Raw genomic sequence first — 27,210 nt, 5'->3', positions numbered from 1 at the left:
AAGGCTTAAAGCAGCTCTTTCACTGTACTTGTTTGAATCTTTAATTACACATTTCATCCCCAGCCATCAGCTGTGATACTGAACTAGAGAACTTTATAAATCACTGGGTTTGATGTCTTCAAACAATTACAGATTTAGCATATTTCAGGAAGACAAAGCTGTTGAAATGCTGCTGAACTTTGTCAAGTGAAACAGAATTCTACAGGAAGCTTTTTAATTAGGTTTCAGGCCAACAGAAGCAATTCCTAAATATTCTGGCAATGCTTGTCTGGACAATGCTGCCTTGCTCAGGGTGGGCCTCTGGGCTTCATTTTTTGATGACTGACACTTATATTTAGAGAGTGAATACAAGGGTATTTGCTAGAAAGGGAACATTTCTGAATATGTTTCAGTGTACACAGATTTGACTCACAAAGTCTGTTAACACACAGTTCCTGGTACTGGCCACTTCTATTTTATCTGGAGATAAGAGTCTTTGCTCCACCCATGGCAAAGTGGCTGCTGTGCTGCTGCACTCTGGGCTGTTCTCTCCTCTTAGCCGAGGGTTAGCAGTGTAAGCAAGAGCTTCTTTGTCGTCCCACTGTAACTTAAATCATCAAACCAAACCAGATTTTGCTTTCTGTGTTCAGTTCTCCTAAGGTGACCTGAACAGGCAGTGCTGCTCTCCAGGAGCAGTGAGCTGGAAGCAAAGTCAGCAGCTGACAGATGCCATCTATTACCTTGACAGAGAATAACCCCGGAGGGCTGGGAAGGTCAGTGTCGGGGTACACACCTCTGGTTTGACATGGGAAATGGGCCCCAGGCGGGTAATAGTCAAATGGAAATGCTCCTGGTGTTCCGTATCCCCTGTAAAACAGGATGGATGGTTGCCATCATTTGCTATGAGCTACATCCACTCTGTAATTGGCAACCTCAGCCCTGTGTCCCCAGCTTAAACAGGCACATATTAGTGTAGAAGTTGTGTTGTGTTCTTGGCTCCTATTCTCTGTCAGACTGAGCATGTAGTAATTGGCAAAAATAGAATGTAACAGGGTACATTATATATGTGTATATATATATTAGCTGAAGGGGCCTTAAGTGCCAGAGAAAGGACTTCAGTGTTGATAAATGAGGGAATTAGAGGACACACTGATATTGTGATAAAGATATAGGACTGTGCAGGTGCTGCCTTGCTGTGCAGGGCGGCAACGTTTTTTTGCATCTTCTTGAAAATTGCTGTCTTTTGCAAAGGATCAGTGCTCTGTGAACTACTAGTCAGACTTCTGGGCATTATGGAGCTGCCACAGGCAAGCACTGAAATGGGTCTGTAGGTTGTCTCATGTTCAGATCATTTGTGCTCATCCATAACTAAATGACTGGAAATCAGCAGCAGCTCCCATTTTAGGCTGACCTGGGGAAAGCCAGTGAGAACTTGCCATGTGCACTTGGAATCACTCCACGTTTCCTTAGTGAAGGTGATTCTAAATGTTTTTCAACTTTTGGAAGAAATCTGAATCTGAATTTCAGTCTTTCAATGTACACATTCCTTTTTGGACTCCGGGTCACCTGTGAATCCTTGCATGAGACATTTAACTGTTCCAAATTTTGCCCTCCCCATCCCTTAAAGACAAGCACTGCCTGCCCTGTGGGAATGCTGTGTGAAGTTCTGATAGTCACAAATAAGGAAAAGACATCCTTTATAAAACTTTTGGAGATGGCCTATATAAGAATATCACCAAACCCTACCATCTGTCCGGAGATTATTCAAGCATCTGCCACACACAGAAATATCTGGGAGAATAAAATTAATTTAAGTCCATAAATCTGATCCCAACAGTAACTGATGCAACCAGTAACTCACAACTTCTATGCTGAAGAATGTACCACCACATCACATGGGAGATGAGGGAGACTCTGGACATACCTCTCCCCTCCAACCTGGCCAGATGCTGAGCCCCACCTTCCAAACAGGCTTCCCATGCCATACCAGGGCTCCTCCCAGGGGAAAGGTGGCTGCCCTTGCCTGCCACTAGAAAGATGGGATCATCAGGCATTAACTAGACCCATGCTTTCAACAAGCATGGAAAAAAGTCACTGGCTATTTTACTTGCCTTGCTCCTAGGTGCAGGCACACATCTAAAAGGCAATGCTGCCCTCTGTTACGTCTTCAGCCACTCACTCACTCTGGCTTTGTAGGTAGAGCCAGCTACTCCCACTGCAGCCTGGGGCTTGGAATTAGCCTCAGTCAAATGACACAACACAAAAAGGAAGCTGAGCACCTTCAGTTCCTAATGAGCTGCAGAGAGGGTGTTTTGCAACCATTTAGGACGAAGAAATCTAAGTTATTCTAATTCTTCAGGTTCTAACCTCCACCCACTGCTTTTTTCACTATATAAATCTGGTATTAACAATTAAGTAAAAATCAGTATTTTCACCTTGTCATTTTTTTAATTAGTAACATTGAACTTCATGGATTAAAACTGCATGAAACAGATTTTGCTACCCGTTTAGAAGATAACTTTTATTTGATCTTTATTTTGGTATGTTTTCTTATTGATGAGTTCAATACAGAAGTTTGAAGGCAATCCTGAGTCCAATGTAATCATTCTGTATAAAACTGTATAAGATATATGTTTGAAAGTGAAAATGTACTGCCAATGTATTATCACCACATGCCCATTTTTGAAAACAAATTATAGCATTAAAAGGAAATAAAGATTATTCCTTATTCATATTAGGCCTGACTCCAACACTGGTAATCAGATTGACTGTTAAATAGCTCCGCAAATACTTTTCTTGTACTCAGTGGAATTACTTAGGTGGACAAATACTGCTGGACCCTGGCAAAAGTGGGGGAACCTGGGGTTCTCTGATTCAAAGGTTTATTATTAACAAAACCCTTAGTTGCTCAAGCCCCACAAAATGGTTTCAAGTGAACCGTCACACCACTAGTCGGTGAAAGGCACACACGTGATAAAGAAGTATGAAACAGCTCACTGACGTGGTGATACACAGCTGATAAGGAAAACAAAAACCAACTCATAAAAATAAAACAGTTGAGTTTCAGTTGAAGCCAGAAGCAGCATCTGGTCTCTTTTCTCTCCTAGAGTCAAGACAATGTGTGCAACGATGCTGAAGATATTTTCAATTCTTGCCGTCCTCGCAGGTAAGAAAACAAACTGATAGAAATAGCACTGGACTAAAGAACTTGCTGAAGTGAGAGAGCAGATGAACCTGACTAGCAAACTAGAACATTCAAGATGATCTATTTAAGGATGGAATGAAAATCAAGGCTGTACTACTAGGCCATTTTGTGGAAATCTGCAAACTGACCATTGCCTGGTAAGAGATTTTTGCTCAAGAACAGAATTTTAGCTTTGGTAGATTAATGCTTTGCTCTAACATCAGGAAGAGGCAAAGAGCTCTTGCATGGAGCGTTTGGGTCTTTCAAGTGTTTCAAGATTGAGTTTTCCCACATTCAGCTCTTGTCTCCCCTTGGTAATAGGGTTGGGAAATGATGACTCAGTCCCACCGCCACCTAAAAATTTGGGGGGATGTTTAACTTTAAGCATGCAAATAATCTTTGGATTTCCCTGAAGTTAAGTGATAACATAAATTTTGTGGAATCTAGGAATTATATGGCATATTAAAGATTATATGTTATTAATGTTTCAAGGACATTTCATTGTGCTAAGCTTTACTCTTAATATATACAGAAGTAGGCATTTTAAGTCTAATGTTCCATGGAGATGAACAGCCCCTGTATCCACTACAGAAAATGGAAGTTAGTTTCCACGTGTTCTTTTCAAGATGGAATTATCGGGTTTGGATGCCATCGAAATATTTTAAATATTAAATATTAATACTCCTGGTCTTTCAGTGTTCTAATTCTCACATAGACAGAAACCCAACAGATTTTTACCTTAGAAATGAAAAGTAATTCAGAGTTGGTATCAATACTTTTCAAAACAATGTCTTCTAATTTGAAAGTTCTGGATTTAAGACTAGCAGTGTGTTCAGACTGATGTGTGCCACTGACTGGTGGTTTCTGTTGTGGCTAGAAAAAGCTCAGCAAACTTGGATTTACTTCATGAGCATTAAACACTGCAAAGGACTTCAGTGAAAGTGGAAGATTCCAAATTAACTGCAAAGACTTTCTCTGTAGGAAGGAAAAGGCCTTATCATAATATCGAGGAGTGAAAGACATGGATCAACTGTTCTAAACAAGTTGTGGTCATGTTCACACTAGCTTTTTTCACTGAGCTAGTTCTTACTCATGCACTTTTATCATTTAAATCAAAAGGCCTGTATGTATGAAATGGGATTAGGGGTTAGAAACTGTAAAAAGTGAACTCAATGCAAAGCGAAACTCCCATTAACATCCGTGATGAGGGAACAGGCTCTGTGGGTCCAGTTCACTCCACTGTCAGTCAAAAGCTCCATCTTGCAATTAGTGTTGGCTTTAAATAGCTCACTGGACAAGGTCAGTCTTACAGGCTTTGACTTTATCTTTTCACTGGAGTGAAGCCTATTTCAATTAATTGTATTTCTTCAAAATATACAGTTTTATGGAAACTAGAATGCTTGTCTCTGCTAAAAATTCATTTCTGCTGGAAAAGCTTATAACTGTCAGGCTCTGTGGCACTCCTGACTCCAAACCCAGAGAATTATAAAGGAAATACGTGGAGCAGATGACTGGAAAATGGATGTTTTCAGTAGAATGACACTGTGTTGCAAGACCGTGGCTTTAATCCTGCAAAGAGCAGAAAATAAATACGTGTAAACTGTGTGGCAAGAAACTATCATCCTCTGGCCAACACTAATGCTTAAAGCTCAGAACTGTGAACTGAGATACCTAAAATAATATGACACAGCTTTTATATTGGATCTCAGTATGGATTAAGCTGCTGTGAACTCACAAGACAAGTAGGACTGGCAGCCAGCCCTGGGATCCCTTCTTTCCCCAGGGCAGGTTTGACACATCTAGGTCAGTCTCCAGCCATTCCTGTGAGACTATCATCACATATAATATAAATCTTGTTGTAGTTTAAACCCACTAATTCTCATCCTAGCTCCATCAACATGGAAAGTAGATTATTCCTTTCTTCCTTGCAGTGAGCTTTTACTATTGAAGCCATCAAAAAAGGAAAATAGTACCCAGAGTTCAGATAGGCTTGCATGCTGTAGCAACTGAAAAATCTGCAGTATTTATATGGTTAAAAATATCAAAATAGATTGTTTGCTTTTTAAACAATGTTTTCTCTCAGTGGGCTGATAATTTCAGCATTTGGTATTACTGGAGGTTCTGCTTAAGCTCTCAAAAGCAGCACCTGAACATAAAATGCACAGATATTACATTGAGAAGAATATTTTACATGTTTTGCCTCTATCATTGATACGTGCAATAAACCCACATGAATATTATTATAAGATGAAATTCTCAACTTGCCTGTTTTGCACAGAAATCTCAAAAAGACTTATGCTTTCCATCACATTCAAAAGAAATGTATTCTCCTTCTGAATCTTTAGACAGTAGCTTTAAAACTGGGCTCAGCGACCTACAAACCCCCTGAAATTCAGATGCATGTTTCTGACAGTTCAGGCTTTGTTGCTGTGTTTCACCATTGCTGGTTACAGAGAGGATAGAAACAGATAAATACTGTAACATGGTGCTTGATTCCTTTCATTTCTATGACTTTGTACTCAAGACTGATCAGAACATTATGGGGAAGGGCTCACAGGTCATGTTTGCTCCTCTCTGCTTTGAGCACAGCAGAAAGGGTTGATCAATTTATCACAGAACTTCGCACAACCCACATTCAAAAAGCTTAGATTGGTGTGGAAAAAAAACAGCTTCTGGATGTAAACCCTAAGAAACCTAAACAAAAGCAAAGTGATTAGCAAAAGAAAAGCAGCCAAAGGCTGGGCTCCAGCCTGAGAGACCCAACAGTGTCATGGAGTCCCAGTCAGAACAAAAGAATGAAAGAGACAACAGGTGATGGTGCTCCACAGTGAAGCAGATCAGACATCTAAAAGAATAACAGCAAAAAAAAAACCCAAAAAGGCTGGAAAAGAGGGCAAGACACAGCTGTGAATGAGAGTGCAAGCACAGGAGAGCACTGCAAGTGCAGAAGAAAGGTTCGGTTTAGCCACAAGCTCTTAGTGAGAAGATGAGTATCTGCAAGTGAGAGCAAGTACAGGTTTAGGAACACTGCTTTTTCAGATTATTTGTTGTAAGGGCACAGGTATTCTGGGGGATTTATTTGCTTGCTAGCTTTTACCCACTCCCAGCTCGTTATCACTGAAATTTCCACACAAGGCCCAAGGGAAACCGTACTGAAAAGGAGAACAACTAGACATGTCCTGTAGGTTCCTTTGCTAACACAGGGAGTGAGACACTCCTGCACGGCTCCCAGGGCCTGATCTCTCCTTGGGTGATCTCTCCTCAGCACACTTTCTGCCCACAGGCCACGTTGGCAGTGTTGTGGTGACTGTCCCTGAGAAGACAGTGAATGTCACTACAGGTGGAAACGCCACCCTCCTCTGCACGTACACGAGTTCTGCACCGCTGGGAAACTTCTTCATTCAGTGGAGCTTTTACAGTGCCAAAGAGAGCCAGCTGCACACTGTAAGATATTTATTTATTATTACTATGAAATTATATTTAGATATCCTTAAGTCTTCAAAGAGTCTTGTTACATCTGGTAGGGTTATCCTTCCTACAGACCAGGGAGGCAGGTAATGTTGGTGTTCCCACCCTAAGGACTAAGGACTGGGATGCAGTGAAATTTAGGGGCAGATGCACAAATTATATGGGCTCCTAGATCCCACTGGCATCCTGAATTCCTTTAGAAACTGATGAGAAATTACAAAAGTGATTCAGATGATCAAACAACTTGCTCCAAGTCACACAGGAAGTGTGAAGCAAAGACCAGGTGTCAAAAAATCACACAAGCACTGCAGCCCCTGAACCAGCTCCCTTTTCTCTTGTCTGGCAGATATTTCCTGCCATTGTGAAGGCTGCTTTCCTGGTGAGACGCCCTTGCCTCTGACAATGTGTTCCCCATTTAAGGGTCAAACAAGAGCTCCTTAATTCAGTGGCTCAGTAAGAGGAACGATGCATGACAATGGACTATCAGCACAAAGTGAGCAGGGAGTGTTTTGGCAGGACTCTGCAGAAAGTTGTTACAGCAGGAAATTCACCACAGCAAACTTGCATTGGTATTTCACGGCATCCCACAGTTGTCATTGTGGAAGCAGAACAATGACAGATTAAAGGCAAATACTCCCTGCCCTTCCCGAGAACCCGAGAGGCTGCAAAGCCAAATAGTATCTTACTCCAGGGGTGTAATGAGACCATGTGGTAGGTTGGAGTGTCAGCACGGAGGCAGCATGGGGATTGTGTGGGACACCAAAACCAGAGAGCTACATGCTGTAACCACTGCCCAAGCCTCTCATGTGGCTGTAAAAACCTTGCAGAGCAGCCTGGTTTGTCTGGAAGGAGTCAGGGACGGGGTGTGTAACTTCCTTTATACACTCACACTACTGCCCAAACTTCAAGAGCTATCTGTTAATCTTACATTTTGGTGGGGAAATGAATTCACTCCCAGCATAACACACAAGGTATGAATTCCCATCAGCTCAGTCCTGACAGGTGCTAAGCAGCCAGCAACACCTTCCTTTACAAGAAGAAATGCTGATTAGAAGTGTTACTGCATCCTTGAAGATGACTGGGATTTTTTTCCCATGCCCTGGAGTAAGGCTTGTGCCTGTGAAACAATCAGTTTGGTTTTATCCCGTTGCTAACATTTCTTTTCTAAGAGTTCAATCCTCCTGCCTGGTGTTACAGCTGAGAGTTGATGTAAAGAGATTTGACTTAGAGGAGTGTCACAGTCCACACTGAGGATATTCTTGTCACGTTCACCAATTTCCTAATAATATTACGATGGGAAGCTTGCCATTGTTGATAGAGTTAAACTTTCTATTTGGTGTATCACTTATAGCAGAATTAGACCGTCTGTAAATTGCAGAATGTGCAGGATGTAACATATTTGGCATTGAACAGCTATAGACAATATATAAGAAACGGCAATTTAACCTAAGACAGAACTGCTTACCCTCCTGCAGTGTATCACAGCCACAGATAAAGCCTGTATCAGTGCCAGGTACAAAGTCTGGGCCCATCCCAAATTCTGACTCGAGCTGAATGCCAGACTGATGTAGGCATACCTTACCTGATTAATGGTCTGAGTAGATGTTACTCACTGTTTGCTTTTCTCAAGTTAAAACTATTTTATTAAATGAATAATTATTCATGAAAGGGTGGTAGCTACAGGTTTTCTAAATTGTACATAGTACAATATATTATCATCTTGATCCAGTATGTTACATCTTAAATTTTAATCACTTGTTCAGGTGGGAAGGGCAGTACTGAGATAGGATCAAGCCCATCTTCTTCAGGTTTGGTTAGAGTGCCTCTGTTCTACTTGCATCAAATTTTCCATATTGCAAGACAGTAAATGCATTTTCTGGTTACAACTAAGGGAAATAAGCAGATTGTAGTTATAAGTATTTTAGAGGGAGAATCACACAGTTTCAAGAGATCCAGGAGGGGAAACCCATTTGTAAACTGTGACCAATGATGAGAAAAATACCCCCTGAGAATTATAATCATAAAATACTGTGGGTGGTTCAGAGTATACTCAACAAGAACTAACTGATGCAAGACTACCAAATGTCAGGGAAACCTGATGGATGAATCCCTCCAGCGCTCACTCCTGGCTCCTGCAGCTCTCACTGCAGGCAGTGGGAAAGCTGTGCTTAAAAGGACTGTTAGAAACAATACTGAGAAAAATTTCAGCTGGTTCTCCCCATCTGAAACTAATTTCACGGTAAATTCACTTTCACACCGCAACACATTCGCAATGGATGATTTGCATTTTCATTAAATAAAGTTGGTTCAGTCTGGAAAGGCCACAGGTTAGTGGCTAATCCCATTCTCCTTGAACACCAAGGTCCAATCTCCTTTCCCTGCAGTGCCACTTCTCCTTGGCTGTCGGGCTCAGTGAAGCTCAGAGGGTCCCCTTTGCTGCTCTGAGCCTGGTGCTGTGCCTGGAGGGTGCACGTGTATGAAGAGCTGCAGGACTGGGGCACTGCTCTTTCTAAGATGCTTTCAGCAGCACATTCAGTCTTGTATTATTTGACCCTGTGTCCTTTTACCACAGTGTGGCAATTCCTTACCATTTTGAATCTATTCACAAAAAAATTAACGGTGTTAACGCAAACACTGGGAAGGACAGACTGTGACTGCCTGTGGAAAATATGGTTTAAGAAATTACACAACACAGATGAACATGAAATTAGATTTTCACCCTCCCTCCCCATAAGGTTGCTATTTCTATTTCAGGTTTGTGACTTTTTTGAGTTTCAGAAAGGCTTGAAAGCCCGTATGTGTTTCTCCTACAAGTTTAAACAAGAAAAATAATCTCTCTACAAACCTGGCTTTGCCCCAGTGGCTTGGCACATAGGTGAATTAAGTTTCACATTTTGTTCCAAGCAGGAAACATATGTATGGCAATAGAGGAGATTGCCAGCTTTGGCTTTCATTGTTTAGGTAAAACAATACCAAAATGCAAGTCAAAAATATATCTAATATGCTGGTAAAATGATAAAACTAACTATATGGAAAAGACTGGCACCATATCTTACTGAATAACAGAACAATAGCTTGCATTTTAAGTGGACTAAGTTTATTTAATTGTATGAGATATTTAGATTCTTCTAACATGTACATGATAAACAAACACTTCCTTATAAATAGCATATATTTGCCATGAAATAGTTTGTTGAAAATTCTGGCTCTATTCAAAATTTGCCATCTTTTTCAGCAACTAAATGGATAACATTTTCAAATTCCATTTTTGAAAGCTGAACATTTCTGCCAAATATTTTGAAGGCAGGAGACTTACAATTTTTCAAAAAGAAAAGCAGAAAATACTTTTCCCACCTGCTACATTTTTAAATATTCCTGTCATCTTACTAAATGGTAGATGTCTTGATGACCCTATTATTCACATGGGCAGTATATTGAGAATCATAAGATTAAGGAGAGGGGATGTTCTCCATAACAAGTATGTGTGGGGAAAAAAATCTTGATTTTAATAAATACTGTTTATTCAAATAATTGAGAATATGTCCCTGTCTCTCTACAGTGGCAGCAAATAATAAAGCAAACTGTAGAATGTCACAATTAATTAAGGCAAATTTATGCCATTAGGATGCTTTTGGCTTGAAGCATCAATGAACAGGAGGTTTAAATCACTAGATTTTAGAACACAACATATGATAAGCAGAGGTCATAGATAGCCCTTTATTTTCCCCTGCCACTTACAATACATGTTTTGCAGTGTTTTGTACATAGGCTCAGGTACAGTCCTGCCTGGGGTGAAATCAGTAAGACCAGGATCAGGACTAGTGCTAATTTAATGCCCCTGAGTATTCACCAACAGATTTTACCCTGCTTCCAGGTGAGGCTGTGCTGTTCCTTACTGGGCAGATCTGCCTCCCAGCACAGCCTTTGTGAGGCTGGTTTTGTCTTTTGCTGCTGGCTCTGGTGTTCTCACCCCCTGCCCCACAGTGCCCCCCCTTCCCAGGGCTGGTGCAGGTGCTCACAGATCAGCCCTTGGCGGTTACAGCAGCGAGGGTGAAACCACAGCCAGGCAGCTCACAGGCAGCACGACAAAAGGCAGGCAGCAAACAGCAGTGGCAGGTGTTCACAGCACTGTTTTGAAGGCAGCACAGCTATATATAGTGTGGGAATATAAGAGCTTTTTACTAATTGAGCCTAACTCTGCTCTTTTCCTAAGAAGTTTCTCCAGTAGAAGTAATTCCCCTTGCTTGAACTCAATAATGTAAGCATAAAATCATGGAAAATAGGATGCCATATATATTTTTGACTTTTTCTTCTTTCCATTTAGCCCTTAGCAACGTGTCCTTTAATGACAAATTTAATTTTTAAATAATAACTCCCAGCCAAGGATCTTGAGGACTTTCCAATACTGAGCTATCTCTATTTTACATCTAGACAATCTGAGGCAAACACTATTTATTCAGCTCACCCAGGGTACATCACAGCCTGGCCTGGTTCAAAAGGTAAAATCTCAGCTCCTGCTAAGACCTACATCTGTGCTTCATTTCATGCTCTGAGTCACTCGGCTGGCCTCAGTGTAAAGCACCTAAGTAAATGTTTGAAAGCCTGAAGCCTCTGTTGACTCTGCACAGGCGAGGCTGCAGCCTTGCAAAGCTAAATACAGCTCCTGAGCCCAACCAGGGCCACACCTTGAGCCTCCAGCCCAGGCCACCCACAGCTAAAGTCAGTGAAATTAGCAGGGACACCGCCTGGCTACAAAAGATGTGCCCAGGGCAGGACTCTTGAGTGAAATTTTAAATTCAACTAGATGAGTAAAAGGTCATGGATGCCTGTTATTCGTAGGAGAAACAGAATTATTGATAAGCTTCTTATGAAAATACTCTCTAAAAAAAAAGCAAGCTTGAAATATTTGCAAACAGTGACATTGACACTTCTTTGGTAAAATTACTGATGGGCATTTGAGAGGGGAAGAGTGTTGGCAGCATGTAACAAGAAGAATATTTTCCATTTATTTTATATATTGGCTTTCACCCTGCCCTCACCTCTGTACTACCAAGATAGTAGCACTCTGTGGAGAGGAGCAAGGAGGATCTCACTGCACCCCTTACAGAAGGGGAGGATGGCACTGCTCCCTTGTGAACAATCTGCTCCTGTCCTCACTCCCACTCTTGCAGGCCTGAGGAGCCACTTTGCAAAGTGGGAGCATGCTTATGGCATGTTGTTCAGCAACAGGCGACAGGGAAGGAAAGCCCAAGGAAGGAAAAAGTGGCAAGAAGAGGGATCTGAGCACAGCTGTGTTGGCTCTTTTCACCCTGAACCCCCAAATTCAGATTATCAGTAGTCCCAGTGCCAGCACAACTCTGCTGCCCAGCACAAAGCAAGGCACGGCTGTGGGCACTGGGCTACCATGTGAGAGCACATCCAAAAGTATTACAGGAAAACTCCCTGGAAAGGGCCTCTCTGATACATCAGCATTTCTTTCTGCCTAGAGGTGATTTTTTAAAATTGAGTTTTATCTAGCACTTAGATGACTGAGCAGGCACTTATAAGGAAGAGCTTCATAGAGAGCAGAGGCAACACCTCCAGTGCAGAGGAACGGAGCTGCTGTTGTCACATCGCTGCAGCTGGAGTGACTCCCTGGATGTCAGTGGGATTATGGTGGACTACCTGTGCTTATCACAAAGGAAAGTGCAGATAAGTAGAAAATGATCAGGTTGTAACTAGGGGGTTTGGAGCAAACATTAGGCTTCAATTTTAGTTTGCCTAATTTTATGTAAAACTTAGAAATAAGATTCTGTTGCATCTTGCGGTTGACAAGGCTTGAGAGATCTTCTGCAAAATCTGCTGAACATGAGGCACCCTGCCCTTGTGATCAGCACTGATGGTAGGTGGGGAGCTGTGTGGAGAGGAGGCTCTTTGATTTTGGGGGAACATTTAAAGTCTCATTTAACTCTCAGATCAGCACGTTTTTACTCAAATACAGCATTCCCCGTGTCACGGTATTCTGAGTATGGATGAAAAGTCAGTCAGTCAATGTCAAAAGATGGTGTATGTGACAGATGCACGGGGAAGATGTAGCTGGAGATACAAGGTAAGAAAACAATCGCCATAATCTTAAGGGAAAAAAAGAGCTAAATACCTTCTACTAGATTTATGGATTTATGCTGCTGTGAAACGTATATTCGTGTCCTGGATTAAAATCTTAAAACTAGCACATGACTTGGGATAAGTTGAATTGGATGTATCATTCAGAATTTTTAACTCACCCTCTTTTTTATTGCATTTTTCTCTACCAAAATTATTTTGGATGTAGCTGTTGGTTGGGGTTTTTTTCCACCACAGATATTCTACGTGGCTGAACTAGCACCTTCAGCAATATTCTACCCAAAGGGTACCTGAAGGGCATATCCACACATCAGGAGTCTCTGGGATGAACGTAAGCAAGTTTGGATAGCCCAAATTTGGGGCTACATATTTACACAGGAAAAAAAAAATCATCCTGGATCTCCTTTATAGAATACAAAACCATTTTGAGATGCAGTGGATACAGAGGACACAGAGCTGCCTGCTGAACTGGCCTCCTCTCAGCTGTCAGCTCAGCGTTCCAGCTGTAATCCATTCCAAAGTCTCTTTGACTGCAGTGGGATTCCTGTCTCACCATGAAGTACAGGGCACAGCCCAATGTAAACTGAGCTCTAATAATAACTGCTGAAGAGCAGTTACACCAAAGACACTGAGAAAACATGTTTGTGCTTGATGCACTGTAGGAATTATTTACTAATAGTTCAGCCCCAAGAACGATACTATGAGAACATCAAAGAGCTGCTCCTCAAAAGTATTCTGCACCAGTTAAAGCTGCTGAATGATTAATCCTCTAAAGGCTTCTGACTCCCTCCCTTTTCTCTTCTACTAATGCGCTATTGCAACAAGACACTTCTAGTCGCTGTTAACACCCTTGATTACCCATGCAAAAACCCCAGTAATGCAGGATATAATATCCCTACTACCTTCTAGCAGATCAGAGTTCTGGCAAAAATGTGTGAAAAGAAGCTGTGGATGAAATAAGGCATTTGGGCCCAGACCAAATCATGTGACACACTGACAAAGAAACCGATGCACGTGTAAGCATTTCCTTTCTTATCTACTTGAGTTCAGAATCTGAGCCTTGGGCCTTCATTAACACTCTCAGTGCGTGGCATTTGTTCTCTAATTAGATGGTAAGATGCTTAGGGGAGTGATGAAAATTTTTTACCTTGTTGTTATTTTATAAATTCTGTCTGTCCTCAGAATTCAAAATGAGATCACGATCTCAAACCAGTCTTCCCCTGCTTTTATCAGTGAGAAAGAGACTTCAACAGTTCTTTTTCTGGTAGCTTGAGAAAATGTCAAACAGAAAATGACAAACCAACCCAATGATGGGGCCCTCTGAATGCCTGAGCTTTCCAGCTCTCCAGGCAAAGACCGTGAGTCACACACTGAATCCATCAGCCTTGAGAAACGTCATGGAACAGGATGCTACAGCTTTGCATGTGCTGGTGGGGAAAGGGGCTGGGGGAGGGAATTGGAAAGGAAGTCATGTCCTGAAACTGCCCCCCAGTCAGGAAGTCAAAAGTTCTGTGGAGATTCAGTGGACATTTTCTAACACATCTTCAAGTACATCTCATCTTATAGCTCTGATATCCATATGCACGGGGCATGTACAGCAGTGTGATGCCGTGACTCCAGGAGATGGGGGCTGGGAGGAGTATTGACCTGGAAGTTATGAATGAGTCCATCCAAAGAGATTTGAATGACACATATTTATGCAAATCCTAGTATATATTTGTCCTGTCCCGAGAAGAAAGGAAGCAGATGGGAGCATGTTTCTCCTAATTTACTGACTGCTTTCTCACACGCCCCCTCCACACCCTAAGGAAGATATTTCTATAGAATTTGTATAAAGAAAACCTGCAGTTGGGTTCCTCACACGCTGCCAAACATCTGGCAGCTTTTGAAAATCTTCAACTCAGCATCAGCTTTGCCAACTGCTTCCTCTGCAGGCAAAAACTTTCCTCACCATCCCTCTAGAAGAGGAGCAGCCTTTCCACAAGTCAGGCTAAAGGAGAAGAAAAGCACATGTGATTTCATGTACCAGATCCTCCAGAATTTGGGACACAGATAATATTGTCTCCAGCATCTGGAGTGCATTGAGATTATCAAGATTTTCTTCCAAATGAGTATGATCATTCCCAATTCCCTGGTCTGTTTGTAACCCAGCTGCCCCAAACAGGTACATGAATAATGGACTTATGGAAGCCTATGGGCCAAAATCCTTTTCTTGGCTGCAGCAGAAACTGGCTGTGGAAATGCAGAGTAACTGCACCACTGCCTTAGAAAGCCCACAAGGATGGATGGCTGCTGAGAGCAGCTCCAGGCCCACAGGTTGAATAACCGACTGAACTGCAACCCTTTCTAAGGTCAGGGAGATGTTTTCTGGGCAACTTGGCTGCTTTGCAGAAACTGGTGTCTCAGACTGTGAAGTTATTAGGGACAGCAGTTTTAGGAGTGATAATCTCCGCTCTTCTTGCAGTCAGTTGTTTGATTAGTCATCCCAGGCAGCTGCTGCCATGAAATGTGAAAAGGCACCATTAATATAAAAACTTGCCTGAGCAAACTAGCTGGTAAGGAGAAGCAGCAACCATTACTGCACCCTTGAAATTGTTTATACTCTGGTAAATCATCGACTCCACTAGAGCTACTCATGATTTGCTTCAGGACATGAAAAGTGTATTTTTTCAAGAGAAGCACAGATTTCTTTCATATTTTTTTGCATTCAAGACGGTGCACTTAAAATATATTTATCACATCAGATTAAAAGGCTTCCAGAAAAAGTCTACCATTGACTAAATACAGTTTTTCCATACAGACATTTTAGGTAAAAGGGAAAGAAATGTCAATGTGATGTGTGTTTGTAGGAGGAAACATTAACTGTCAGTTGCCCAAAAATAGTCTTCCATATCTTCAACAGAAAACAAGGTTTTTTTACTCTTGAATTGGAACAGAAACATTTCTGCAAAGATTTTAAGTTCAGTTTTTTGAGAGCCAGGAACAAGATTTTCAAGGACAGCATAAACTCACTTTGAACAAGGGTTTAAAATAGCCATTTTGAGTGTATTGTTTAAAATGGGCTGTGAATTCACAGCCAATTAACTAAAACATGTTCCTCTTAAATGAAATTTCCTGTGTACACAATTCAATCATACCTCTGGGACAAGATATACACTCAGTAATTAATCACAACATTACTCAGCCTTTTTGGTGTTTACCACCTTCCTTCAGGCAATGAACTCCAGAGCCAGCAAGATAAGCATCGAACAGGAGCAGAACAGAACAGGCAGGAGCCTGCAGAGGAACTGAATGCATTACCTGAGGATGTGCCTTTATATTCATACTTGAAACAAAATAAAAACCCAACAACCCAGAAAGACTCTGTTTAAATCCATGAAGAAAAAAAATAGTCTCTGCTGTGTTGACACCTGCCTCAGATTTAGCAGTGTACACAAAATATTTTCCCTGCATTCATTCAATCAGAAACAGAGAACATAGGGAATTCATTTCTCAGTGCACTGTATGAGGACTTAAACACGTTGTTCACCCTGACTTCAGGTCAAATATACCAAGGAGCACTTGCTCCTCTGTTGTGTTTATTGGCATGCCCTGACTGCATTTCAGACTCAATGCCAGTCCTATTTCCCAGGAACATGTGCTGTAGCTAAGCTAATTCTCAGTGGGCACCTCCTGCTACTCACATAAATCCCACATCACTCTGAGTTAGACTGAGTAGAATTTAGCCCCTTTTTCCAGCAATCAGGCCTTTTAGTAGGGTATGAAGGGCCTGTCACTCCTCTCATGCTGTGGTAAGACACAGGTTACTTCATTTAGATCATTGTAGAACCTAATTTCACATTAGTGTAAAGAGCTGATGGAAGCTTCATGAAATGGAGATGGAAATCCAGCCCATCACTGTTGAGAGCTATCTAGGGACACCAGCTTAAGAGGAGTCTGAAGTCAGAAGTTACAGTTCTTGTAACTTAATACAGTGATAAATAACACTCTGTCGTTGCTCATACTCAGATAAACGTAGAATGAGACCAGTGTGGCCAGTGTGTTTTTGTAATTCCAGGCAGACCAGGTTTTTGATGAGCAATTTGTTTAAACCAAACTCCCTATTTGAATACTCTCCTTCCCTGGGGAATACACTGAGTGTGCATCCAGACATTAGTTCTGCAACAGAGATACATCTCTGAACATTTGCAAAGCATAAAATCAGTTTGAAAACTGATGGTATCACATGCACATAATGGAAACTAGGGGGTCTCTCCAGCTGTTCAGCAGACTTTGTAACCGAGTCTGTCACTGTGCTAACCCTGGAGCTCTTATGCTTCCTCACTGCAACACCAGGGTTCCACACCTGGGGAATGCTTTGGTGTTCAGAGCCCTGCATCAACTGTACCTGGTGTTTGTAATCCTGGGGCAGGGAAAGATAAAGTCTGGCTGAGGAGTATGCAAAACTGCACTTGAGATGGGGCCAAGCTGCAGTCCTGGAGCTGCTGGTGCTCTGCAGCCTGGGTTCTGACCTTCATTTCAAAGCTGTACCATTGCATAAACCAGCTGTGCTCTGACAGTTTTGGGGTGTACCTTGCCTTAAGCTAATAAAGGCTTTCAGATAACATTGCTTAAAGACTTCAGTCAACACCATATCAGGGTGGATAAACAGAATTAAGAATAAATATTCTTAATTCAAAACGCAATCAGTTGATCTGCAAAGTAAAGCAAATTATACTTGTCGCCCAGGGATCTGCAGTGTCCCTAGAAGGCAGAGAACTTTGACCAAAAGAAAATTTTGATACTAGTCAGGTGTGAATGGCATTTCAGAGGAGTTTGTGAAGCTTTTTCCTACAAGCATTTTCCCACTATTTCAATTAAAAACCATGCTGTTAGTTCAATAAATACATTTACACTGCTGATTCTGAAATGTCAGGAGGAACAATGGTATATCCATTTGGGTCACAACCTGTAATTCTATATGGTTACCTCTCACCAGCTTAAAGAAATGACTGAGTGTGCTGGAACTGTTCACTTTGCCTAGTTTGTGCATGTAGATGCTGGGGAACTGTCCTCCAGTTTTTGCAATGACAGGCCCATCCTTGTCATAACCTTCTGTTGAGCCACTTATTAATAATATCACAAATTATCAGTACTTCAATTGATACCATTCTTCACTGTCCAGGACTTAACATTTTTTCATAGGATTTTCATATGATGGTCAATGGTCTCACCTTTGTTTTGCAAATGCATCAGTCTGTGCTTCAATCTTGTTACTGTCAATTACAAAATTAAAAATGCCATTTCTGAAAAGCTTGTCTTTTAAGAACCATTACAAATATACATTCAAATGTATAATGTTTTTATTTCTGCTTTCTTGGGAAAAGGGGCAAGACAGGGGGTGACACTGCTTGGCTTCATCAGAAATCAACAATCTTATGAGTACCAAAGCAAGCAGCAAGAAGATCTCTTGTCATTAAACTAACAATTGATTCTTTATCACAGATCTATTATTATTCAGGAGGCCAGTCTTACTCCTATGGAGCATTTAAGAACAGGATAACAGCTGCAACAGGTCCAGGGAATGCATCAATAACAATCTCCAACATGCAGCCCTCAGACACTGGTTCCTACACCTGTGAAGTTTTCAGCCCTCAGGGCGATGCTGGACAGAGTCAAAAATCTGTGATTGTCAGTGTGCTGGGTAAGTGCCTTCCCTCTGTTGCTGTGTCGTTCGTTTCCTTCCCATGTTATGAAACACTGCTCAGAACACGTAGGGCCAGAGGGAATAACAGAACAGAACTGTGGTAAACAAGGCCCGTGATGCAGAGAAAAGGCTCCCAGATGCACTGATGCAGATGCTTCCCAGGGCTCTGGAGGCAGGCAGAGCCTGGGTGCCCTCTAGCTTCCAGCCAGAGAGGACCCGCTGCCACTCCACAGCTACCCTTGCCTGACCTGCAGCCAAATCTCACTCTCCCACCAGTGGCCTTCAGATTCACTTTGTGCTCTCAAAAATTTAAAACTTAAAAACTCAATGTGAGCAGGTAAGAGGGTAGCTGGACTTACCCAGCTTCACTCAGTTTTTCACGTTGGAAAACAGACTGATACTAGCTTTGATTAAAATAAAACACCCTTTTAGCTGGGAGGAACAACTTCTCTCTGAAATCATTAGATGCAGCACCCGAAAAGACCAAAACTTCACTAATTTTACCTAATGTTGGTCATGGTGACTTGCATAAAGCTAGGGAGAGGGAGTAGTACAGCCCAAGAGTTCTGGCTCACACCAATTCCCAAGAGCTCTAGAAACCTAGGATGTGCTGGATGGAAGTAGTAGAAAGTGTGTTGTGGATGGAAAGAAGCAATAGTTCAAACATGAAGAGGCAGGACAGAAAGGATGAAAAGCAGTGGAAAATTTTACATCTTAATAAGATAAAAGTTTGTACTAACCCCATCTAATCACTGATTATCTTGAGAATTCATACAAGGTCAGACTGACAAATCACAGTCATAAAAGAACATAATTCCAACCTCACTTGCCTGTTTTCCAGGAATAAGAAAAAGATATATGTAAACTCATTCTCTGAAAAATAAAAGTACCACAGATAATTCTTATCTAAAATTCCCAAAATGAGTAGTAAATCTTGGAGCAGTTGAGTTAGAGACTGCAATTTTCACACAAAAACCAAGAAAAGTTGTTCATTTATGCACACAAAATTGGGCTGAGCTCATTGATGGCAGAGTTTCCCTGACAGTGCTCAAAAGAACCACAACAGCATTTCTGTGGATAGGAAATGAAAAACAATAGGTGTAAGTGAAGACAGAATCCTACCTTGTGTGAAAAATGAAGAAATGAAATCAAAACAGATATATTTTTTAACAGAACTATAGTTGATTTATTTCTTCCACAGCTGTAATATACTGAAGAATCAAGCCTTGATCCTCTCCCTTTCTGTGGAAAAGCTCGTGCCATGTCCCTAAAAAAAATGATGCTTCTGTGTGGCAGAATGGTGTATCACAAATAGTGAGTGGCCCATTATAATGAAAGTAATTGATAGTCTTTGTCTCAACACCTCCATAATAACAGTTAGTATGCAAACTGTATCCTAGGCCATGTACACATATTTAATATTACTCATTTTTTTATGGGAGAGGCTTTGGTCAGATCCATAAATAAGACACTGATCATGGATGGAAATCTGTAAATGAGGTTCAGTTCTTAACTGAGAATTGCAGCACAGTACCAGAACTCGAGGTGGATTATTGCAGCCCCAGCTATGCACTCACGATGTGTCTCTTCTCCTCATTGTTATTTTACAGTCAAACCATCAACACCTTTCTGCAAAGTAGAAGGAACACCTGAAAAAGGGCATCTGATCTACCTCCTGTGCAGATGTGAAGAGGGATTGCCTCATCCCACCTACCGCTGGTACAAAGTCGAGGAGAACACCCTCAAGCCTGTGACTGAACAATTTAGTGCGTAACTAAGGGACTGTTGTACTGTGTCCAAGACCTGAAATTCCCTAGTACCAACATTTCAAACACTGTGTATCACATAGGCTAATTAAAATTTATCCTCCTCTGATGGTGAATGTCACAAAATCGTATTTTTACTTATTCAAGTTGACCAACAGCTGTCAAAAACAAAGGACACTTTTCCTATTTGATAAAAAAATGTATGGCATGTTGAAGTCTTATCTATGCCATTACTTTAAATTGTTAAAATGGGAGAAATATTTATGCCTTTGCAGAATCCACTGGAGCAATTTTCAAGGAAGATAAATGTTTTTTATTAAAAGAATATAAAAAAACCCCAAATAACCAAATAATCAGAGAACCCTGTTTCTAATATCTGAATAGCTCTCAGTGTTACCAACTACAGAGAACTGTTTGCCTCTACAGAATACCAACAGTAACTTGTACCTGTTCCCTGTCTGTCACAGATCCAAACAGTGGCATTCTTTACATTGGCAATCTCACCACCTTTGAAACTGGCTATTACCGGTGCGTAGCCAGCAACGTCCTGGGCAACAGCACCTGTGAGCTTGACCTAACAGCAAAACGTGAGTTTAACACGTGAAAGTAGTCACAACTCTGATGTAGGACATGCACAGCTTGCAGGAGAATGCTCTAACAGCTTTGAAGCATAGATTTTTTTTTTTTTCAAGTAAGAACAGAACAGGATTTGGAGAGCTCCGGAGTTTTCATCCAGGCATGCCCAGAATTTACACTGACCTAGAAAACTGGTTTAACATCTCCAGCTTAATTCCCACAGGGAGCAGGAGCTGGACCTGGTTCTGACTGCAGAGCCTTTACTGAGAATGGATAGACATGGAGTTTTGAGCAATGTCTTCCAGCCACCAGTCTCACTGAGGTCCCCTTAGCCCAGAAATTAAAACCATCACTGAAACGTGGTAGTACAAGGACTGGAGCACTGTAGATGTAACCACTGGCTAAAAATACTGCAGTCACAGAAAAATACCTTATCCTGAGTGTTCTCAAGCAGTGGTCAACCACACCTGCATGCATATTTTTCACAGAACCAGTAATATTTAACAAGAGCCAAGCCTATGTTGTACAACCAGCCATGAGAGATGTCCACGAAATGGTCTCTCAATGATTCAGTGGACTATGACCTGAAAATAGCAGGTCAGAGCTGGAAGCTGCACTGAAGTGGAAATAAAAGGCTTTGGAGGCTCACAAATGATCAGAGCACACATTTTATATCTCAGCTGAAAGGCAGAAATAAAGGCAACTTGAATTTCAGAATGTGTTTGCAAGGACTGAAGAGCAAAGGCTTTTACCTACTGTGAGTGTTACAGCCTAATGTTTCCCATAGCCAGACATAAAGAGAGAGTTTCTTGGGATAGGGAGCTAACCAACAAGAAAGGAGGCAACAAAGATCACTTAAAGCATAATTCTCACTTTCTTTTGGCCTCCCCCTGGAAAGAGTTCTTTGAATCCAATGCATTCTTTCTGCTAAAAGCTCTTGCACTAAATTTCCATGGGATTTTGCTATATTACTACTTTTAAAAGTAAAGTCAAGTAATCTTTTTTTTTTTTTCTTTCCAGATTCAGACAGTGCTATTGTTGCTGGAGCATTAATTGGAGCGATCCTGGCAGCTGCTATCATTTGCATTATCGTCTGGGTCTTAACTAAGAAGGCAAAAAATAGGAAGTCTCCAAATAATGAGATGCAGTAAGAATTTCTGTTTGCTTCATTTTAAGACAAATATTTCTATAAAGCACTCCAGGTAATCCAGAACTAAAGTGAAATGCAATCACTCTAAACATTTTTAAAGGGTAAATAATACAAGTTTTGAGAAAACTTCTAGAGTGAGAACATTTGCTTTTGTGGGACTTTTCCCCTGTTGCTCTCGTAACAGAAGTTGCCATTGCCCTCTTCCCTATGTTAACAGACAGCTACCACTTAGCAGTATCTAAAACAGTGAAGTAAATGTTTTTAAACAACACATGCTAAAAGTGGCAAGTTAGAAAACCAGCTCTTAATATTTAAAAGTTAATGGGGTCTGTGAACAGTGGGTGGAGGGAGTAAAAAAGAAACAGCAGCTAAGGGTAGCCTCAGCAAACTTACCAGGATTTAAACACAGAGGGCTCATTTCAGTGCTATCTGAAATTACAGGACACACACTTGGGATACTCCAAAGCATCTCAAATCACAGGAAACACAAGGTTTAGGCAACAGAATGGAGCCCAGAACATCCATTTTGATCCTGCTCTGGAGATGTTTTTTCCTCTGTGCTTTGGTTGCTCATTTTTACCTTAAATGGCCAAATCTTCGCAATAGAGATAATCTTGTGTGGTATACAGAATGTATTTAGCCCCATGATGTTAAATGCTAAATGAATACATGCAGCTGAGGCCAGGAAAAAATTGTTACTTTCTGTAGCACAGGGCTATGACTTCCTGATATGGAATTCTCCTAACCCAGACCAGTGGCCAGTCACTCATGCTCCTCATTTCTGCTTTTAACTGATGTAGCATTAAAATTAATTTTGTGCTCAGATCCTAATAAATCTTACTGCATTGAATTAATCTACTAGCACTTGATATTTTTCTGCATGTGACAGTGCTTCAATATTGGGAGTTTATTATTGTTTTGGTGACACAAATGGAATGAATACTTGTTACTAAAAATACATTTCTAGATTTCAGTATTTTCTAAAATACCAAATATATTTTAGAATATTTTTCTAGATTTCAGCCTTCCCATAATTCTTTTCTGACTGCACTCTATTTTTATGCACTTCAATGGGACACCACATCTGCATGGAATTTCCCAGAAAGCTCACACCAAGCAGTATGTTTTGCTACCCCTCCTCAGACATTGTTTGCCATTGCTCAGTTTCCCTTTCCACTTTCCTGGTGTAGCATTTAAATATACTAAAATCCTCTTTATTCTAGTGGCATCACTTAAACCAATGATGTAGAGGTCTTATTAGCAAATATCCTGTCACTCTTTCTGTCTCAGCAGCAGGGATGTTGTTACCTTTTTACACAGTCATAAAGAGGGAGTTACTGTTTAGACAGCAAATACAAAGGTTCATCCTTTTGAGAGACTCTTGTGTACATGGGATTTTGACATGTGTGAAATCACAATCCTAATCCTGTCTTCCTGCAGAGAAATGGCTCAGAAACAATCCAATGCAGACTATGTTCAGGTACCTAATGAAGAAAACATTCCTGCGACCACAGTTCCATCGAGCAATGCAACAATGGAATACCCGAGTGTTGATGAAACAACAGCCCCTGGAACACCTGAAAACAATGAGAAGCAAGAAGCAGAAAAAGAAGAAACAGCCTAGAGTTTTATTAGTTTTCCTTGTCACCTTTGGACCCCTTTATACAAAAATTGTTGTCACTGAATTAACATAGAAGTGTGACTAAATCTTAAATGGGCATTTGCATTGTGAACCACTGGGCTAGAGATTGAAAAGGGTCTGTTACATGTGAATAGCAGAAGACTTGGCCTTTAAAGTTAACCAAATTTCTTTTATTATCTAGTTATAACTGTAGAAAAATATAAGCATAAAAAGACTATCATCCACATTATCCAACCTATTTTGCAAAACTAATTAGGAAATTGTCAAAGTAAGAGCTTTCCAGTCAACTACCAGTCATGCTGTGTGTATCCACACAGTTCTGAACCACAGCAGTCTTCTCCAGAAACAGTTTTGGCAAACTTATTCCCTGTGTACCAAGAACAATCCTCATGGTCAGTACATTGCAGTGTTTAAAGGAACTGATTCTGTATGTCAGAAGTAAAAAGAAGTTACATCAATGTCATCAGATTGCAGAAACAGATGTTGAGACCTGGGCCAATGAAATCTTGTGTGTCTGAATTCTACTTAAATTGAAAAAAGAAACAACCAAAAAAACAAAAGATCCTGGACACTTTTACCCTGTTGCTGCCTGACACGGAATACATTTTGTTAACAGTGACATCCTTGGCTCAAAGTTCCCAAGGCACCAGCATTCCAGAGTTGTGTGTCTCAGCAGTTCCGGTCTTCAGTTTAATAGAACTGGCATTCAGGTACCCAGTTCAGACATCAAATGACTGTTTTCCACAGAACAGGAGCTGGAAATCTAAATCCCTTGCAAGGCTTGTTCCAATAGGCAGGCACAACATCAGATTCCTCATGACATGCAATACAGCTGCTTTCAAAACTTAGAAGTAACACTCTCTACTATACAGCACATGAGTTTTGATTGCTTCCTCTGCCTGAGATGATTTAAATCTATTTCCAGGCACCTGTTCTACCTACTGAGCAACAAACTCATGCTACTTTTCCTCTGATTCTTTAGCCCAGTGTAACAGCCTGTTTTCTGTAGGTGAAAGCATCAAGAGGAAAGGTCAATAGTGCAAAGCACACTGATAGCCAACAGTCGAGTAATGACCACTCTCTTGAGTGGCTGGAAGGAGAAAAAGGAACTGAACCACACACATGTTGATCACTAGACACCTCTTCTCTCTGAGCCTCATTTCTGAGGTTACACAAACTCAGTTTTTCAAAAAGTTTTTTCCAAAGATACCTACTTTCAGAAGAGCTCAGAGACCACGGGGCTCAGGTGAATACAGACCCACAGCCTCAGTAGCTCTGTTTGGAACTACACGAGGCAGGTCCTCGCTGACTCAGGGAAACACTGGCTTCAGTCTCATGCACTGCACAAAAATGTATCTGGCTCAGGGATCTGGAACTTTTTGGCACTTAAATCTTTTATAGGACCTAATATGCATAAATCCCTTGTGACTGTTCCTACCCTGTAAACATTAGACATATGCAACATTCATCTTTAATTTCTGGGCTAACATTTTCAGGTTCAGTTCCTACAGCTCTAAATATGTTTATCAAAAAAGTGAGCACCAAAAAAACCCCCCAAAACCCAAAAACAACCAAAAAAGAAAAAAGGAAAAACAGGGGGGAAAAAATAGAAAAAAACGTGGTAACATTTAAAGAAGATGTAAATGAAGTCCTACTTAAGAGTCATTTGGGATCTTCAAGCATAACTGTATTCATTGTCCTTTCCAACACAGTTTTCTGGCTTTCAAATATTTATCTTTGTTATGTGTGTTGTAGTGTTTAGCTTCATTCCAGAGTAAAAGGACACTTATGGTGTTCTTATACAATATTAACTAAAAACTGCTTGTGCCAGACTGTGAGGGTCAAACCCTTGCTAATACCAACACTGCCATACTTTACTGGTGGATCCTCACATTCTTCTCTTCCCTAAATATCCAGGGTAAACCTTAAGTCATGATCTCCTTAGTCAGGCAGCCCTTGTTGACTTTTGTGGCAACTGTGCCAAGCAAAATCCGTAACTCATGTCCTTCAATCTGGGTTGAGCAGCTTACTGAGAAAGTCTGATATTGACACCCAAAGTTGTGTCAACATGCAGAATGATGACATTAAACACACTCAGAAACAGCAAGAGGGAGACCACCTACTCCTGTTTGGGTGCTATTTCTTACCAAAGGTGTTTCCCCTTATTTGTTTCAAATCAATTATTAGTCTGAGGGAGCCCTTGACTTGGCTGACAGCAGCAATAATTTAAAATAATTTCTTATCTGATATTCCTAAGTTTTCTTTTACCCTTCATGGGAAACTATAAACAACTGTCTTCATGTTACCACTATAGCTGTATCAGTTTTTCTAAAGCTTTCTTCTGTATATATGCATCTTAGCTACGTTTTTCTTACTGCAACACCTTTCCAACTTGCACATCTCTGCAACAGCACTATTGTGATTGAAAAGGGGACTATGTTATGTGATCATTACCACATTTTTTTCCAATCTTTCCTTAATCTCACCTACACAAATTTATCTGAAGGTATGCCTTACACAACTTGCTGCAGTAAGATAGGAGCTTATGTGGGTTAATTACCTTCTATAGCTAATACAATCTTCCTAGAACGTCACAGGTTTATATTTGTTCAAAAAGTAGAAACTGCTCAAGTTTCGTTAATGTTTTTAAATAAAACAAAAGAACAATTCAACACAAGTTCTTGACTAATGATTCCTCTTGTACTTCTACCCATCAGTGTGTAATAGATAGTATTAAAAATAAAAAGGCAAAAATAAGAAACAAAACAGGTTGCTGGGGAGGAGCAGGAAGGTAAGGAAAATAACATTTATTCAGAGTTTCTTAACATATTGAGATGTTTCTGTAAGCCTTCTGGCAGATGTTTGTTCTCATTATAAAGTCTGTAAAAGTTTATTAAAAAGGATGGGGCACTGTTCCTAGCTTTCTGCTGATGCTCTGGGCAAAGCACAATGCAAATTAGGTATTGATCCACAGTGTGTAACTCTAAAACCCTGCAGAGCCACGCAGGATACAGAAACATTTTTCAGAATTTGCCTTAGATGTTCCAACAGTCTTTGGTGCATGGCCCATTTATCTTCTCCTGTGGGAGTAGGGATCATTAACATGGAAACCAGATACTCAGCCAACATTCAAGCTACCATCTCCTAGGGAAGTGTATTTACAAAGCTACAGAGCTGTGGCAGGGTTTTTTTGCTACACAAAGATCAAGGATGAACACAGAACTCTTAACTTCAGCTGTTCTCAAATCAAATTTTCAGCAGTGCCTGTGCAACACCCAAGAAACATTTACTCACGTTCCTCCTTCAGTCAAGATCTGCATGGCCAGAGCTTACTGTACAGGCAAGTGTGAAATTTCACCTGCATTTTGTGTTCTAAGATACATTTAAAGTCAATGGTGAAGATGTTTGTTTGGTTGTTTCTGTCTTGTTTATCAAAATAAACTGCATTACCTTAATCCCTACAAGTCAAACCGTAGAAACTGCCAGCTTGCATTTCAACCTTTCCTTGAGGCTGACGATCAAACATGTTGCATTCCCACAGTGTGGAATGGATGGCAGAGTTTCATCTCATCTGCTGTTCACATCCCAAGCATACAAGCTATTTAGAAAACAGTGGTTTTGTTACATACAGGTTCAATAAAGTTTTATGATACCAAA

The 27,210-nt window shown here is 40.8% G+C and overlaps 1 protein-coding gene across 1 annotated transcript; it reads left to right on the top strand.

Moving 5' to 3' along the window:
- Positions 1 to 586: 586 nt before the first annotated feature.
- VSIG1 (V-set and immunoglobulin domain containing 1) lies at positions 587 to 27,210 on the top strand. Its single transcript, XM_064669823.1, has 8 exons — positions 587 to 752; positions 3,087 to 3,145; positions 6,447 to 6,607; positions 18,218 to 18,416; positions 20,030 to 20,185; positions 20,653 to 20,772; positions 21,782 to 21,908; positions 23,352 to 27,210. Exons 1-8 carry the CDS (start codon positions 706 to 708, stop codon positions 23,533 to 23,535), a joined length of 1,053 nt encoding a protein of 350 aa, XP_064525893.1. The 5' UTR covers positions 587 to 705; the 3' UTR covers positions 23,536 to 27,210.

The sequence above is a fragment of the Pseudopipra pipra genome, chromosome 13 (genome assembly GCF_036250125.1).
Source record: "Pseudopipra pipra isolate bDixPip1 chromosome 13, bDixPip1.hap1, whole genome shotgun sequence".
NCBI classification, from domain to species: domain Eukaryota; kingdom Metazoa; phylum Chordata; class Aves; order Passeriformes; family Pipridae; genus Pseudopipra; species Pseudopipra pipra.
The sequence above is the reverse complement of the archived record's forward strand: the minus strand, read 5'-3'. Positions and strand labels throughout refer to the sequence as shown.

Bases quoted from the DNA above. Each gene is read 5' to 3' on its own strand.
- VSIG1 (XM_064669823.1), top strand. From the start codon at position 706: ATGCCATCTATTACCTTGACAGAGAATAACCCCGGAGGGCTGGGAAG. The intron at 18,417-20,029 runs GTAAGTGCCTTC...GTTATTTTACAG, and splicing joins TGTGATTGTCAGTGTGCTGG to TCAAACCATCAACACCTTTC. The intron at 21,909-23,351 runs GTAAGAATTTCT...GTCTTCCTGCAG, and splicing joins TCTCCAAATAATGAGATGCA to AGAAATGGCTCAGAAACAAT.